This window comes from Hetaerina americana, unplaced genomic scaffold, assembly GCF_022747635.1.
Source record: "Hetaerina americana unplaced genomic scaffold, ioHetAmer1.1.p SCAF_2, whole genome shotgun sequence".
In the NCBI taxonomy this organism is placed as follows: Eukaryota; Metazoa; Arthropoda; class Insecta; order Odonata; family Calopterygidae; genus Hetaerina; species Hetaerina americana.
The window spans coordinates 111,068,250-111,085,254 of record NW_027286763.1 but is presented as its reverse complement, the minus strand read 5'-3'; the positions used below and the strand labels follow the sequence as shown (position 1 = coordinate 111,085,254).

General features: G+C 42.8%; 1 protein-coding gene across 1 annotated transcript in view; it reads right to left on the bottom strand.

Moving 5' to 3' along the window:
• Window positions 1-4,844, bottom strand: part of LOC139688211 (uncharacterized) — a 64,647-nt gene extending 59,803 nt beyond the window's left edge. The window contains exon 1 of the mRNA XM_071585641.1: window positions 4,709-4,844. Coding sequence (XP_071441742.1) covers window positions 4,709-4,844 — 136 coding nt within the window. The remainder of the gene's footprint in view (window positions 1-4,708) is intronic.
• Window positions 4,845-17,005: the final 12,161 nt, after the last annotated feature.

Below are 17,005 nucleotides of genomic sequence, written 5' to 3'. Positions count from 1 at the left end.
AAAAGTTACTGTTGCGGCATCTCCCGCATTTTCTTTGGAATAAGTGGTTGTGTTTTTTTTACTTTATTCCCTTCTATTTCCGGTTTTTACAACGCCATCAGGCAATGCAGTGTTTTGTCCACTTCATATTTCCGAGTATTGGTTTTACTTTACTGTAAAACCTAAACGAATGAGTGTGTGTGTGTGTGTGTGTGTGTGTGTATATGTGTGTGTGTACGAAGGATGCTATTCATATTTTGAGCCTAGACAACACTAAGTGCTTTAGGCGCCATCTGATGTTTCCATCTGGAAGTTTGATCCTTTTAACGCTAACTTTCTACAGCTCATTTAGTCGTTTGATCATTTCTTGTGCTGTTTCCAGTGACCCGAAAATTTTGTTTCAGCGAAAAAATGGAGTTAACTCGTGAACATTCATGCGATGTGGCAACCGTGCTGTTAGAGCAACGTAGAACCGTGAATTATGATTGGTACAGGAGAGTTTGTTTGCCAGAAGTGCTCTGTAAAATACAGAAAAAGAAGCAGCAACGAATGATCGTTCTTCATCATGGCAATGCAAGCTCTCACAGTTAGCCTGAAACAACTAACTACCTATTTGACTGGCCAAAACGTGGAATTGAATGGTCATCTTCGGCACAGCCCCGATTTAGCACCAAAAGACTTCTTTTTTTACCAGTTTATCAGGAAAAAATTGCGTGGCTAACATTTTTCGTCTGCTGAAGAAGCCATTAATGCATTCAAATACCAATTCTTCTTTCTGCACTCCAATTAAGCTACCTCCTTTCGGAGGTAGCTTAATTGGAGTGCAGAAAGTGTTACGAAAATTGGTTCGAGCACATGCAAAAGTGTATTGATAATCATGGAGAATACTTCGAAAAACAATAAAGCCATTTTCAACTATAAATTACGGCTTTTTCATTATTAGGCTGAAAATATAAATAGCAATCCTCGTATTATAGCACCCTCCCTGGCGTCTGGATTGATTTCTTCGCAAACTCATTCGGCATCTTCCTAGTTAAAAATTAAGTCATTAAGGTAACCCAGGCCCGGCCCCTGGCAACGGAAAAACTTCCCCATAAATCACCTCGGGCTAACCAGTGTGATTGTGTGTGTATTAGTAAGATCCTCAGATACGGTCCCCGACAATAGGATTAACTTCCATTTAAATCTATACAGGAAATACCACCCCCTCCCATCGACTAAATCTGAATGTCTTCGTATTTTTTTAATGTGCATCTGATCACTGGCGAGGGATTAACTCGCCGAGTAAATCACCGCGCCAATCTCAATGTTTCCCCTCCCTTTTTTTACTGGTGTAAAAAACCCTTTGCGGTTAAAGGAAATATTATTTAATAAGGTCACCCTTATCTTCTTGAAGTTGGCCTCTCTCTTCTGAGCCTTCCTTTCCTTGTGATTCGTAATATGTGTTTCCTGCGTCCAACCTCGCTTGTGTCACGTGCTGTAGCTTTGCCTCCATCCCCTCAACAATTCCCTTCGCCACATTTCTTGCCTCAATACATGTCCCACTATCTCTGATATTATTTTTTCTGACTCCCTCCAAGATGACCATTGAAAAAATTTGGCTATTTTCTATTGGTAATAATAAAAATAGGATGTGAATTTTGATGTATCTTTAATTCAATGGAAGAGACAATAGACAAGTTATAAAATTTCCGAATTTGATGAAACTATCAAATTCCTGTGATAAAGGACTAACTCTCTTCAAGCTTTCACTTAAATCTCTTAAAAAAGTTACACATTGTTAGAGATTTTATAGATAAGCATGAGCGAAAAAAACATGCCTCGTAACCTTTCCATCTTCATGATCGACCAAAGATTTGACCGGGCAGAGAACAAGTTACGTTTACAGAATAACACGACTGGTGTACTAACACCCCATGCCACACTCCCCGTGTATGGCAAGGACGTTGGAACGCCCGCCAAGAGAGTAGGGGGGAACTTGTTTGCACACAGGGAATAAATTAGTACATAGTTCTCGTAAGTGTGCCCCATGGTGTTTCATCAGTGCGTGTGGGACAACCTAAACCTTGAATATACGCATGCGCTTCTCTCTAATTCGGTCTCTAATCTTCGAGGCATGGAAGAAGGATTGGTTTACACAAGAGGCGATTCAACACCAGAAGCAGAGCGTTCGGCTACTGACTGGAGGGCCTCGGTTCGATTCCCCGTGTTTAAGAACACTCCAAAAACTTCCTCCAAGCGATGTAATTTTTAATGTATCTTTAATCTTTAATTTATATGTATACCATAAACACAGTAATCAACCCGAAGGTCGGTTTAGTAGGTGATGGCAGAGTTCACCCAGTACTAAGCCCTATACACGGCCTGTGAAAATTCACACATCAGGGTAGGGGGGCCAGTTCCTTTCCCTGTGCCGGTTATGGTTTCCCAGGAAGACCTGGTACCCGAAAAATCACTTTAGCTTGGGTGGAGCTGCAGGTGCCCAGAGTGCCTCGCCCGGGAATCGAACCCGGTACCCTCCGGTCAGCAGTCCAACGCTCTAACCACTGGATTACCGCGACCCACTATATATATATATATATATATATATATATATATATATATATATATATATATATATATATATATATATATGCATACGTTTAAGACAAAAATGTTTATGCAGGAATATATATGCTCTGTGGCTGTAGATTGGCATGAATTGAATAGTTTTGAATGCGGTTTTTTACGAGTGGTGACCTACAAACCCCCACCACACACCCCTGCAGTGGCTTGCTGGTTATTACGTAGATGTAACCTCACCTATCAATCCAACATTGTATCTAGTTGATCATGCTGTGGGCTTTGGTAAAACCCTACTATTGACAGCTATGCTCCTATTTGCTCATTTGTGGAATTCCTGAAGAATTAGTTTGGCCCAAAAAGTCGAAAAGTTCGCATTAACCCTAATCTGGGAAAAGAACGTCATTTGTTATGTAAGGAATGCGTTTTGCGTTATTTGACGCCGAAGAAAATGCACAGCCAAGAATAATTAATCAATTAAGAGATGAGGCCAAGGGAGAACGAATTACAAGGCTAAGATTAGTTTGAAAGAGGAGGTGAATGCGTTTTGCCATTGTAGCGAAGAGTAAGCTAAAAGAAAGGAATGCCGTGGAATATTGCCAGGAGGCTTTTGTTTCCTCCGTGGCACGAGATAAGGCGATCGACAGAAAGCGGAGTTCATGGAAATGCTGCGAAATACAGAGGCAAACTGGACGGGCAGGCGAGCCACTCGAAACCTGTACATGACTCAGACTGCATAATTGAGGGTAGCGGATGAAGAATCTCGATGGGCAGCGAGAGGCACGGGAGCAAGACAGGGTTTTCCGTTAGCGCGTGAGCTTTGTAATATATCGTACATACACGCCAGGAAAAATGGCGAGGGAAGCAAGGGGTGTGCCCAAGGTAGGGTGGAGGGGGAACTGAAAGTGGTCGGGAATGTGATAACTACATTGAAGTCTGCGGACGATCAAGATTTTTAATTAGCCAGACAGCCAGCGGATGGCAGTAATTGATGATTGCGTAAGTGACTGAGGTTGCTGATTAAAGAATTGGTGAAAGAGGTATCGGATGCATGTACATTACGGCAAATCGAGAGTGATGACCTTCCCAGGAATCAAGAAGGCTTGGGTGAAAATTGAGGCGATTCATTCATCCATCGCAATCCACCCCAAAATTAGTTTCTAAAAGAGTGGTACAATCAGACGCGTGAAATCCACAAGGAAAGTTTTAATTTAAAGTATCAGTAACAATTCTCCTCTGACGTGTGCGTGATGTGTCGAATTCAGACCGTGTCGGTTTAGTGTGCGCATGATCGCAGATCGTTTTGGCAATGACAAGACAGTGACAGTGAGCGCACCATTAGCATTACTGAAAATTCGGCGATGCGAAAGATCTGCGCTAAATTCGTCTAAAAGGTCTTGAGCGCTTGAGGCTTCAAGGTAACCGACTACCTGACGAGAAACGGCATCGCGACGATTCCCCGAGCCCGTTACAGTCCCAAATTGGCACCAGTAGACTATTTCCTATTCCCAAACGTGAAATCCTCCCTTCCCCAACGGACACCACCTAATGGGACCTTAAGGGCCATCAAAGAAGCTTGCAAGAGTACCCTTAAGGGCCTTCCGCCTGCCAGGGAGCTTTCTAGTTGTGGAAAAGCCATTAGGGCAAAAGTGTGTCGACGCTCAAGGGATGTACTTTGAAGAATTTTGAGGCATTTTAGCAATGTATGAAATAAATCCATTTTTCCGAAACTTATCCAGATACTTTATATACAAACCTTGAATTAAAAAAGGGGTCCATTTACTACTCGTATGCCACCATTTTATTAACAGTAACCAAAAAATCCCACCGCTAGGAATTTCAGATGCAGTTTACCAAAGAAATCACCCGGGACCCTCCAATCAGTAGCCCAACATGCTACCAACTATTTAGGATAAACCGCCCATTGAAGTTTATTGACCCCAGCCTCCCATCTAGAAGCATTTGATGGACCCAGAGAGCAAGCAAGCACTGCTAAGCATTCTAAGTCCCACCTTATACGACATTAAATCCTGTTACACTCAGCTTTGCAATTAAGCGTGTGTTAATACCACTTACTTCCCCTTACCCCACGCAGGCAAAACATTTTCCTCCCAATTCATCGCTTGTCCTTCCCTCTCTACCGCAGTCTTCATCTACATCTACATACTACCCCGGAAACCACCACGGGGGCTTGTGGCGGGGGGTGTTAGGTCACCACCCACCCGTCTTCCATCATCCCAAGGCCTCTCGGGACCTCCTGCATCCATTTCTCCTTCCTTCTCGTAATTCCCTTTCTCCCCCATTCTCCTTTACTCCTTTTCATCCCCGTCCATTCTTTCATCCTCCTACACTGATAACACTCTTATTTGTGCTAATCCTATTACCCCAACGACCAAGTTTACGAGCTAAACATAACTCCGCATTCAAGTCTTCGCCAATCTTTTCTTTGTGCCTTTACTTAAAGGACTCTGCAACCAAACCCTCTATTTATAAACGTTTCTACATTAAACGAGAGTATTTTTCTAATGCGGTAGTTTGTCGAATATCTTCTTAACACGATGAAATGAAAGGCCATAAACTTAAGAGAACAGTTCACGTATTTTGGAATGATTGTCCAGAGCGCGGGATTTAAGAAACTGGGAGTAGCGAAAGATGACCTTACAAAGATGGGGTAATTGACGACACGGACTTAGAGAACACATGGACCATGTTATGGAGACCAAAATGCAGCGTAGCGTTTTATGACTCTGAAATTAGGTTTCTGAATAAGGAAAAAGAGGGCATGGTGGAGGCTTTAGATGTTACAGACGGTTCGTGGAGGAAGGGTCGTGAACCACGGGAATAAGTTTGAGACAAGGCGAGGAAGCTTGATGAGGGAACAACGAGGGAGTAAGAAAAAGTTTATGGCTGAGATATTAAGAGGTAATGGGGTGTGGAAGGAAGGGATGATGCCGGGAAAAAGGAGGAAAAGGAGGGAGGGAAAGAATGTGGATTTGTGACTTTAGACGATCACGACGGTGTGTATCAGCTTATGGGCTCCATGCAAAAGTTGTGAACCATAGATTGCTTGAACATTAATAACATCTCCGTAATTTAAGGCCCGTAAAAACGATAATGTGAGACCAAGAGCGCAAAAGTTGTTTTCAATCCTTTAGAATCTCTTCGAACCGGGTTTGAAAGGTATTAAAAATGCGTTATAACGAGCTTATACGGAAATTGCATTCGGTAATGGAGGACCACTTAGAACAAAACATATCACTCATGACGTGAATGGCCTTACGCCACATTTAAATTCAAAGCTAAAAGCTAAGATTTGCATAAACAGACACATCAAGGCTTAATAAGGCAACGGTGGTAACTTTCATGAAAAAAGTGTGATTAGCAAAACAATGACCGGATAACATAGAACCTTTTTACATGCATGCTTCAGAAAACTGATCTCGTATTTCAGCGAAATGAGTAACATCAAAAATCCACCTCTACACCTTAAATAGGGAAACGAAAAGAGATGATTTTTCATTAAGATGGATGGCGTTTTTGCCGACGGAAGTCTTTCAAAGGCCGAGCCACACACGCCTGTCAAAATCCCGCGGCTCATCCAATTCCTATCGAGACCAGTTTCCCTGTGATGCAGTCAATGTAATCAACCAAGGATCTGCGCAGCACCACGGACCTCCCTCCCCTTTCCAATCACTGCGCTGTGCACCCAATTGCGCCCAAAACAGCGCCATTTACAGCAAGCATAAGCACCCGTGATTGAGGTCAGCGGCAACTTTGTACTTATCGAGTAGAAATGAAATTCTACTGGACACATAAAATAGCTGTTCTCCATAACATGCCCGCCAACATTCAAATGCTTGAATTCATATAAATATGAATATTTACACGCAAAAAGTTGAATAAGAGCAACAACTTTAAATAAGTATCTTCCTTCGGCGTAGTTCAGGGAGGACGTAAATCAAATAAAATCTCATCAGTGGTCATCATCATCATTTCGAAAGGTCAGCGATCACCACGCAAATATTAGAAGCTAGCAGATTTCAAAATACTATCACATGAAAAGGTATCTTTTATTAAAACTGGCAGGAAATATCTAACTCGAGCCCATAACATTTAAATCATACATTCGTAACAACACCAATTGAGAACAAATAAATACTACTATAAACCGCATTTCATTCAGGTAAGAAACTTAAAAAATATACCAACTAGAAATGAAATATCGACTGCAGCTTGCTATTTCCCCACACTCTCACTGCCTTCCCCCTCTCCCCCCATAATTTCCCAAACAACCACCCACTCCATCCAAAATAAACACTCCCCATGGGAACAGACACCAGTGACACTGACCTCTCTTCCTTCGCCAGACCATCTGTTGAATTTTTCTTCACGAAAGTGGTCAACAAACTGACAGGTGTCCACACTTTTATTGTTTCCAGGATTCCACACCCTAAGCAGACGTAACCTGGCAGCCAAGTATTACGGTATATCGTAGATTCAAAATTACCACCTCACAGCAGATCGTAAAAACGAATGGAAATGACTTAAATTTTTAATAAGCAAGTCGGTGTTTTCTTCTTTGCCGAGGCGTGTGAAAATGGCGCTCATGAACCATTCATAATCCGAATGAAAACAATTTACAATGATTTTTTATTTTTAAAGTTGTCCAAAATGTACTTCTATTGGGCTCCTGAGGAATTAGGGCGAGTAAACGCCAAGGATGATTCACAAAACGGAAGGAGCCGTAAGAAATAGGAATGAGCACAAGCTGATAAAAAATTCGAATCCTATGTACTAAAATGTAGGCAGAGATACTCACTTGCTTGGAGGAATGTGTTTGAGACTATCCATTGAAAGAAAAACAAAGGTACCAACCTCTTAGCCATGGGCGGCGGACTCTTTCATACTTCAAAAGTTGAAATCCACCTTGAAAGGACGCCGATTTTAAACTACTGAAGACATCCAACAAAATTACTTAAATGCTATCCTGAAAGAAGCGTTCCAGGTGGCATTCGAGAGCAGGTAAAACGTTGGGAGCGTTTTATTGGTAGCCAAGGGGTGTATTTTGAAGGCGATAGGCATGATTAAAGGGTAACTAATAAGGGCAAGTATTTATTCAATCAATTCAATTTTATCTCATCTTCTTTTGGACAGACCTTGTAGTGACTTCAGATAAAAAACGAATCTGACGATTGTTTAAATTTCACTTACTTCAATTAACTTGAATTTTAATTGGCATTAGTAATGTCTTAGTATATCAGCGATGAGGTGACGAAAGCTTTAATATTCCAACTGGCCCCTAAACATTCAAAATACCTCCTAATGTGCGGAGCACTGCTCAAAATGCACAGATCGAAACTTTTCACCACAGATGCAAAGAGCAGAGGACCGGTGTTTACCGTCTTCACCTCCGTGCTAAACATACGTATAGTGCGCCCATTTCCCCCCGCCTCTGTTAGCACTCCATATCCTCCTCCTTCCATCAAGTTTCCTTCGTCCTATTAGTTTTTCGTCGCTGTTTACCGTTGAACTTGTTCCATCTGATTCTTCTGCTTTCACGTTCTCCCATTGCCTTCTTTCATGCTGTTTACAATTATTTCCGCTGATATCCATGATTTACTAAACATTTTTTAATCGTTTCTATTTTGCCATTTTCTGCTTTTTTTATTTCTCGCTCGAGATATTCCCATTTTTTTCTGCTGTACTTAAGCTCACTTAAGGATTGTATCGACTGGTTTGCGGTTCACCCCTCCCTTTTCGCATCAGTTAAGTCTTACGTATAATATTCCGTTTTATTGATCACCTTCCCTTTTTCATTCCCTTAACTTTAACATTACACTTCATGAGCACTTAATTGTGGCGCGATTCTGTATCTACGTTACTCACGGGAAACTGTGAGTTGATCACGGCACGTATTTCTAAATCTATGTATATCTAACCATCATATAATATAACTAAAAATACCTGTATCTCCAGAAATGTTTCCAGAATACCTACGTTGACCGTGGGGAATAAACTTGGTGTTAGTTGTAATTAAGCCGTTTCATCTGTACAACTCTATAATTTAACACCACCGCCACTCCACCTGACCATACCCCAACCTCAATCCCATCCCTCCCTTCTTTCCACAACCACATTCTTATCCCCCATCACTATCAATTTTTATCCCACATCACTATCATATTTTATTACAGGTAAATGTTAAATCTTTTGTCTGATTGATCGTTTACAACATGCTATGATTGCTTGTCGGCGTGTACAGCTGCATTACCACTAGATTGACCGCGCCTGCTCTTATTTCTATTAATAATATTCTGTCATTCACCTGTTCGTTGACCGTTACCTTTCTGCTCAGTTTCTTATCCATCACTATGGCTACCCCAAGCTGTATCTCCTCTTCTCCTGTGTAATACTTTTAACTCTGCAATATTGGCTCCAGCAATCCCCGCTATCTTTCCCTTTCTCCTCTCATGGGCTTGATATTTCACAATACCTCTCTCCGTACATCGCTTTATATTTCCCATCTTCCCTGTTTTGAGCATCGTCCTAACATTCCAAGTTCCCACTTAAATGGTGACTTTCCTCTTTCGTCTCTCCTTTTCTTCTGTGATTGCATCCTAAACGTTATTGGCACCACACGACAATACTGCAGGATAAGAAAATACAAATGAATGACACCTTTATTCGTAAGACAGCGCTAAACGAGTTGTCCTAGGGCTCTGACAATTTACAGCCGGGCTCGTGTGTATGCATACAGTATAATGGAATGTACATCATTTTAAATGTACTTGTATGTACCTATATTTTAGCCACACAATGTTTGCATAAAAAATATGGGTAACAATTTTCTCCTGACGTGTGAGTTAAGTGCTGAATTCAGACCGACGGTTAACTGAGCGCATGATCGCAGATCGTTTTGGCAATTGATAAGACAGTAACAGTGCACAAACCATTTCAATGAAAATTTGGCGATAAGAAATATCTGCTATAAACTCGTATAAAAGGTCTTGAGCGCTTGAAGCTCCTAAGTAATCGTCTACCTGACTAAACATAGAATCACGACGATTCCCCAACCGCCTTACAGTCCCGACTCGGCACCACCAGACTATTTCCTATTTACCAAATGTGAAATCCTCCCTCCCCCAAAGGACATCACCAAATGGGGCCCAAAGTGCCGTCAAAGAAGCTTGCACGCGTACCCTTAAGGGCCTTCCGCCTACCAGGAAGCCTTCGAATCTTGGAAAAGCCGCTTGCAAAAGCACCTTGATGCTTGAGGGATGTACTTTGAAGAATTTTGAGGCATTTTAGCAATGCATGAAATAAATCTATTTTTCAGATAATTTTACCCATACTTTTTATACAAGCTATGTACTTTTTATTTGTATCAAAAGTAAAACATAAATATTATTATTATAAGGTAATCTACCGGTTAAGGTAGGTTTTTGGATGGACACAGCTACTAAATAAATATTTTGCGACTCCTAACAAAACACAATCCAGCAACCTACTCTTCACCAGGTCCCTCTTCATCTCCGAGTACTTCCTTCCTCCCTCCATCCGGTCCAACATCCCTATCCCGTTCCTGTCCTTTCCTCATTTACCTAACATTCTCCCCTCTATTACAGTTTTCAACATCCCACTGTCAATCAATACGCCATTCATCAATTTTTCCTGCCTCCATAGGATTTCTACCAACAAACCCCTATTTTCGCCCACCGTACCAAGTACCTCCATATAGAAAATAAAAATAAACACAATGAAATAAATATAGACACCACAGCGTTATACTTCACTCAGTTTACCCTATAATTAGTGGTTTTCTGGACTTTCCGATCTTTATAACTCAATTTAATTAAAGCTGGGAGACCTACAGTAATAAATTTTCGTTAAAAAGTAGCGAGTTGTTTGAATGGCACTTATATGTCAAATAGTTCAAATGTAAAGCGAATTGTTTGTTGGTATTTGACGAAACCAGAAGAAGAACTGGATCGATCGTGCGGGACGGGCTCACGAGATAGACTTAAGTTTCAAGATCGCATTCAGTGCCGTGGATGATGAATGAGGTTCTCAGATTCGATGAGCGATGCGCGGCCCTTCAGGCCTCCGGGGCGGCCCATCACGCCCACCGAAGCGGAGACAGTGTTTCATATCGAAGAGTAGAAGGTCGTGATATCTATTAAGAGAGCCAACTGTCCGTGGGCTGCTTCGCGGAAGCGTGGATTCATTCCCGCGGATTACGACCTATCCGGCGTCCGGGAATGAGCCGAGAAGGCGCCTCGTGAGGGCTCGGGGAAATGGGCCCCCAAAGGGTCCAGCAGTGCGCCCGCCGCACCATCCTCTTATCCCTGGAGTCAATCGCGGTTAGGACTCTGAATGAGACACTTAGATGAGCGGCGGGGCGCCCTTTAGCCAACTCCGTCGCAGAAATGGCTCTCATTTTACTGCTGTTATGAACAGTGGTCTATCGGCCAAGCTAAATTTCCCATGGAACCAGAAAAGGAGCACCGTTACAACCTCGCCTACCCCGAAATCACGAAATCCTCGCACGCCACATTACGTTAATTAGGGCGGGTGCAGTGTCGACTTTCGGGGTGGCTTTTTCTAATCGCATTGTTGGGAGAGACTGAAATCGGTAGGAATTGAAATAAAGCAGTACGGAACAAAATAAATATGTACCATACCGTGGAAGGCATCTCAAGGGGGGGGGTGAGCCCTCGTCCCTTCTCCCTGGATCCACTATGTTATTACTACAAACCATTTATACTATTCACAAAGTAACTTACGATTGCGCGTAGCGAGCGCCGTAGTAGGAGTCGAATGTTTGTTGAATTAACACACACACAACAGGGCAGTACACCTCGAGCTGCAGTGTTTGGACGGCCGCTTGTCTCTTGCCGTTTGTTTTCCAAATAGCATTTCCAAATGAACAATACGATTGGAAATACCGCCAAATGTAAAATCCGTTCGGTGGTAAGGTTTTTACCGTCAATGAACTTCAACGCTGTTGACATTCATCAGAGAATTTGTGCTCTGTACGGACCAAATGCGACGAGTGGCATGAGTAGCAATGGTGTTGCTAGTTAAAGAGTGAACGGATCCGTCAGTTCATCTGTCACAAGGCTTAGACCAACCACTTCGGTCCTCGTCGTGAGCATTGGTGCTGTGGCCATTTTTAAATTAAGAATGCACCACTGCCTCACTCCAACTTCACTCATTATTCCCTCTCCTTACACACTTGACAAAGTTGCCCAAGAATTTCGATTGGCTTGTGGTTTTTTGCCAAATGGAAAATCCCTTTCAAAGATCGTAATTCACAACTCGCGGAAATTTGAAATTTTTTCACATCCGCCCTATTCTCTCGATCTTGCCCCAATAGACTTTTTCTTAATCCTAGAACTCAAAAAACCATTGCATAGTGAGAGACTGGAGCACAAATGACGTAATTCAAGATGTGGAACAATGGTTTTCGACGCAATCTTCTGAGTTCTGCAATGAAGGCCTTCGTAAGGTCAAGAAACACTGAGAGAAATACATAACTCCGGATGGTGACTATGCAGAAAAGTCTTAGGAATAACAATTTAGAACCAATCTTCTATTTCGATTATCTTTTATCTATATTTTAAGTTTAGGATGCCACCTCGCCGATTAACAGGCCGTAAGACCACCATCAGGGTCGCCATGTAGAGTTCAATCGAATTTGCGTAATGGATTACATCCGGAAATAGTATTGGATAAGGTAATTGAAAGCTTTCCTCATAAAATATTGAATTTTTGCGGAAGACGAAAAGAACTTGCGAAAGTAGAGGTTGTAACGCCGCATACTATATATTGTGATTATACAGGTAAGTACATTGCACGGTGGCGCCTCCCGTGTGATTCCTGAAGTTGATGCGGAATTTTTACGAAACAAGTGAAACCACGTGACTTCCTCGCTCGTGCTCAACGCAATTCCTTCAATTTATCACGTGCCATTTATTACCGGGTTATTTTCAAAATACAATGGCCCTTCCCGACTTCATCCCACTTTTCCCCATCTCACAATGGCGGCACTTCCGCCTCATGGTTTCTAATTGTTCTCCTCTCTTATTTAATTGCATCCAACTCGATGATTAGCATTCCCCGTGACTCGCATTTTTCACGCTGGAATTCGAAACCAAAAAGCCTTGCGCGTCGTCTTAGTCGAGCCGCGTTAATTGAAACGTGCGCAACGCCGTTTCTCAATTTTTACAAAAGATGAGAACTAAAGCAGTCACTCCGTCCTAATAAAACCAAGACAATTCTGCAACCCATTCTGCAATTAAGAATATTAAATGTGACACGTGCACATTGGGTGTTTGCGAACTTTTGGGAAAGGCGATACGAGTATGAAGTAAACATACCAACAACAATATTTGGCAAAAAGGGCTGTGGACTTTTACTGAATGTACTTACATTTATTACTCAAGTATCTTTTTCTGAATTTATTGCGTTAACCGCGGCAATCAATCCGAAGGCTGGTATGGTGACGATAGAGGTCACATCGCACTAAATCTTACACAGCGTATGAATTTACACATCATCTGATGTGGACCGATGATAATTTGGACCAGTTTCTTTCACTGTTCTATGCTTCTCTGGAAGATCTGATAACCGAAAAAGCACACTTTGGATGTAGTCCGGGATGGACCAAACCACCGGGAGTCCTTCAAACATAATACTGCTCTGTACTCACTGTCTTGCCCCTCTCATTTTGTTAGAAGAGTAAATAGCGCACCACGGACGTCAAACAATTTATTTAAGATTTACATTTCTATTGATTTATTATGGTGATAATCGTCCACTCTGTCTCACCTGCGAAAAATTGAAAATAAAATGAATCCGACTAAGAGGCACTTCAAGATGATGCCATTTTCATCCAATGATGGTTCAACCATGAGTATGTCTCGCATTGGACGACTTTATTTACAAGTGCAAGGCCGTTAACGGGCATATATTTAATTTTATTTTAAAATTAAATATATTTACGTTTCTATTCGTCCCCTTTCGTTCGATAAAAATTATGTATCTTTCGGGGAAGGAAAGACGCGTCCATTTTGAATGCAAATGCGTTCACCAAAAATTACTCGAAATCCTCCCGATGAAGCACGAACGCGATTCGCAATCAGGAAAGTCCCGTTCTAATCATGCTATATTTTTAACGTGATAAATTATTAAAATTAATATTAACATATTCATGTTATCACGGGCACATTAGCAATTCATATGCAATGGATTCACAGAGAAACTAGTTATACATGACACATTGACGAGATCGAAAGAACGCCGTCTTGTCTTCACTTGAGTACCAAAAAACCGGAAAGTCAGTGGAACCGACGACCGGTTGCGAAGGGGCAGATCAAAGGTGGTTCATTGGTGGCACATGCGTAATGACGCGATCCTTCTTTTCTTGATAGTTTCCGAGAAAATTTTGAGATAAATACATCAAGAATGATGCCAGTGAAGACAGAATTTCTCTCCGATTCATTGAACTTACACAAAAAACCTTTTCCTGTTAAAGCAGGATTGATGTAATTGATTTATTCGTATGAATCGTGCTTCGTAGTGGTGTCTTCTTCTTCTGCGGCACTACGGTCTTCAGTGGATTTTGACCTCGACTGTACGCCTCCATTTAGGTCGGTCTGGCAATCTCTATTTTCAATTTTGAATCTTCTTACCTTTGAGCATAACATCCGTCCATTTTTCATATTTTCATCAATATTCCCATCTTTCTGTGGCCTATTGGTGTGATAGTCCATATGGCCACCTGTGCCCTTTCGAGGCTCACTTCTTGCAACCATCTTATTCGCGGTTCTCAAATAAATTTCATAATATTTCCCTCACTCTTTACTAGTTGGAGACGTTCATGGCTGATTCTAACGCGCCAAACCTTACTGAACCGAATACTCTTCTAGAAATATACCTCACAAAAATTCCAGAACTTTCTCGGCTCATGCTAAAAGCCAATGCCTCATGGCCAAATCCAGCAACGGATCTAATTACCTACTTATAACGTTTGTCCCCTGGATTTAATCGTGATAAAAAGTAAAGATCGAATATTTATTCTCGCCTCTCCTTACCCCTCGAACACGTGTGGCAAGAATATAGCATAGGCTCCAAACCACGATATTCACTTTCCCCCGGATAAAATTCAAAACATCTCAGTTTGAGGAAATCGCCTGTATAATTACGGGTATGCCTATGTAATTACAACCTGTATATAATTCTTCCCCGAAATGTGCTTCACGTCCATCACACCAATCACGAATTTGGTCCCGATTTCCTGAGACAAATACAAATGGAGAACTTTTAAATTATGTAGTTCAGCTGAATAGTTTTCCCTAACTCGCTCAATTAATGCGTTGTTTCAGAAAGTTAAACGGTCATAGTTACACATACATAGTGTTTTGCCAACCGGGATTTTCCCGATTAATTACGTAATTTAATAAAAGAACTACGTTGTCATTTTTTCACAATGGTGTGTGTCCTTTGCGTGGAAATGTCTGGAGGTTCGTCGAGGGACGGAATGGGGGTGGTGAGAGGAAAAGGTTTTTTATAGGGAGGGTTTCTTCCCGCACAGTGATGGTGGTTGCTCTTCACATGCGGGGGTGGAGCGTGGTGGAGGGGGGGTCCGTCGGTCGGTCGGTTAGTGGCCGTCACCCATGAGGGCGGCCCAGTGTAGCGTCCGCACTCGGAGGCCGTGGGATGCGGCGGGGGAGTGCGAGGGCGGCGGAAGCGCGATGAGACGTTTGGATAACATCCCCTCTTCCCCCCGGGCGTTCCTCTCCTCCCTCACCCCACCCCCCTCACACACACACACACCTCCACGCCGCGCTGCACTGCCACCTGCCGCCCAACTGGTGAACGGGTCACACGGGAGGGCGGAGGGAGAGGGGGCGGATGTCGGCGCGTAGGTAAGACTGACTGAAAGGGGAGAGGGAGGACGGCACGGCACTCCTCTCGCAGTCGCAGGCGTCACTTCCGGTTCTCATGGCAGCGGCGTCGGACTCGGAGAACGGTGCGACGGCGATGACGAGCCTTGTGGGGGCCGCCGGCGTCGAGATCCGCCGGCGTCGAGATCCCCGCCGCCCATGCAGGCGTTGGAATCTCCCCGCGACTCCCTTTGTTTCGCAATGCGGGCGTTGAAATCTCCACCAACGAGGGGGGCCGCGAGCATGGCTAGGCGACTGATTCTAAATTACTGATACAGCTCTATCAATGGATGGGTGTACTACCCACATGATAATTGTTCTATTGAATCACTAACATCGATGTAATGCTCTATCGAGCCATGCACCAATATGGAATGCTCACAATTTTTGTGATTCTACCTTGCAATTATATTTCCCAAATGTAGATTTAAATACCCATAAAATACGCACTCTTAGGTTGTTAAAACACAAATTGAATTTCATAATTTAAATATATTTTTGTAGCGAACACGCAAAATTATTATTAGTAAAATCCATTACATAAATTTTCATATTGAGGGTAGATTTTTCGAAGATATTTTAGGGCACAAAAATATGTTTCAAATTATTGAAATTTTATTTCGAGTTTTAATGAATATTTTTGCGTGGATAGTGCCTTGGGTCAATCAAACATGAACTCCAAACAGCTTCTATTAACCACGTGTGCTCACCCAAACATCCCAGGGAAATGTTTCCCGGGGTCTACCTCGTGGTTTGGATGTGCCAAGGGGATCGAGATGGTGATTTGGCTAACGTACTGGCTTCCCACCAAAGGACCCAGGTTCGAGTCCCGGAGGCATCAGATATTTTTCAGCGGTATCCCGATCCCTACTTGCGGTACTTTAGGAGAGCTCTTTGAGGGAGTACGCCGTCCGTCGGGTGATACGTTAAGCTGCGGACCCCTTGGCACCTTTCCTTAAGAGTAGGCTTATACCTACGTGGGGTTTCTCTCCACCCTTGATCATTGGATGGGATCCTATCCATTCCTAACAGCGCACATGACCTCAGCTGTCAGTCGTCTCCCATTACACAACTACTACTACTTGGATGTGCCAAAATTTTAAAGAGGTGGCTTAAATCGAGTATCAAAACACAAGTATAATATCGAGATACATTTCATATTAAAATTATCGAATGAAAGATATCGAATTGGAATTGAGTATATCGACACAGACCGCCCATCCCTAGCTGCAGGAGACCAGGATCGAAGTTTGTGGCCCAAGTCATGAGGAGCTGAGGCGTAGTTAGCGCTAATAATCGTGGAGGGGGGGAGAGATAGTAGGAGGGCATTATGGCAGGGGCGCTGAGGACCCATTGTTCTCCCGGCGTGGGCGCCCACGACCCCCGTGGCCCCATATTCCATAAATGATGCATCGGCACACGCCTCAGAAGCACCACAAAACTGGTCGATTTCTAGCGAAGAATGCAAAACTACGTGAAAGTGACGGAGATATTGTATTGCATCTCGTCTACATTCA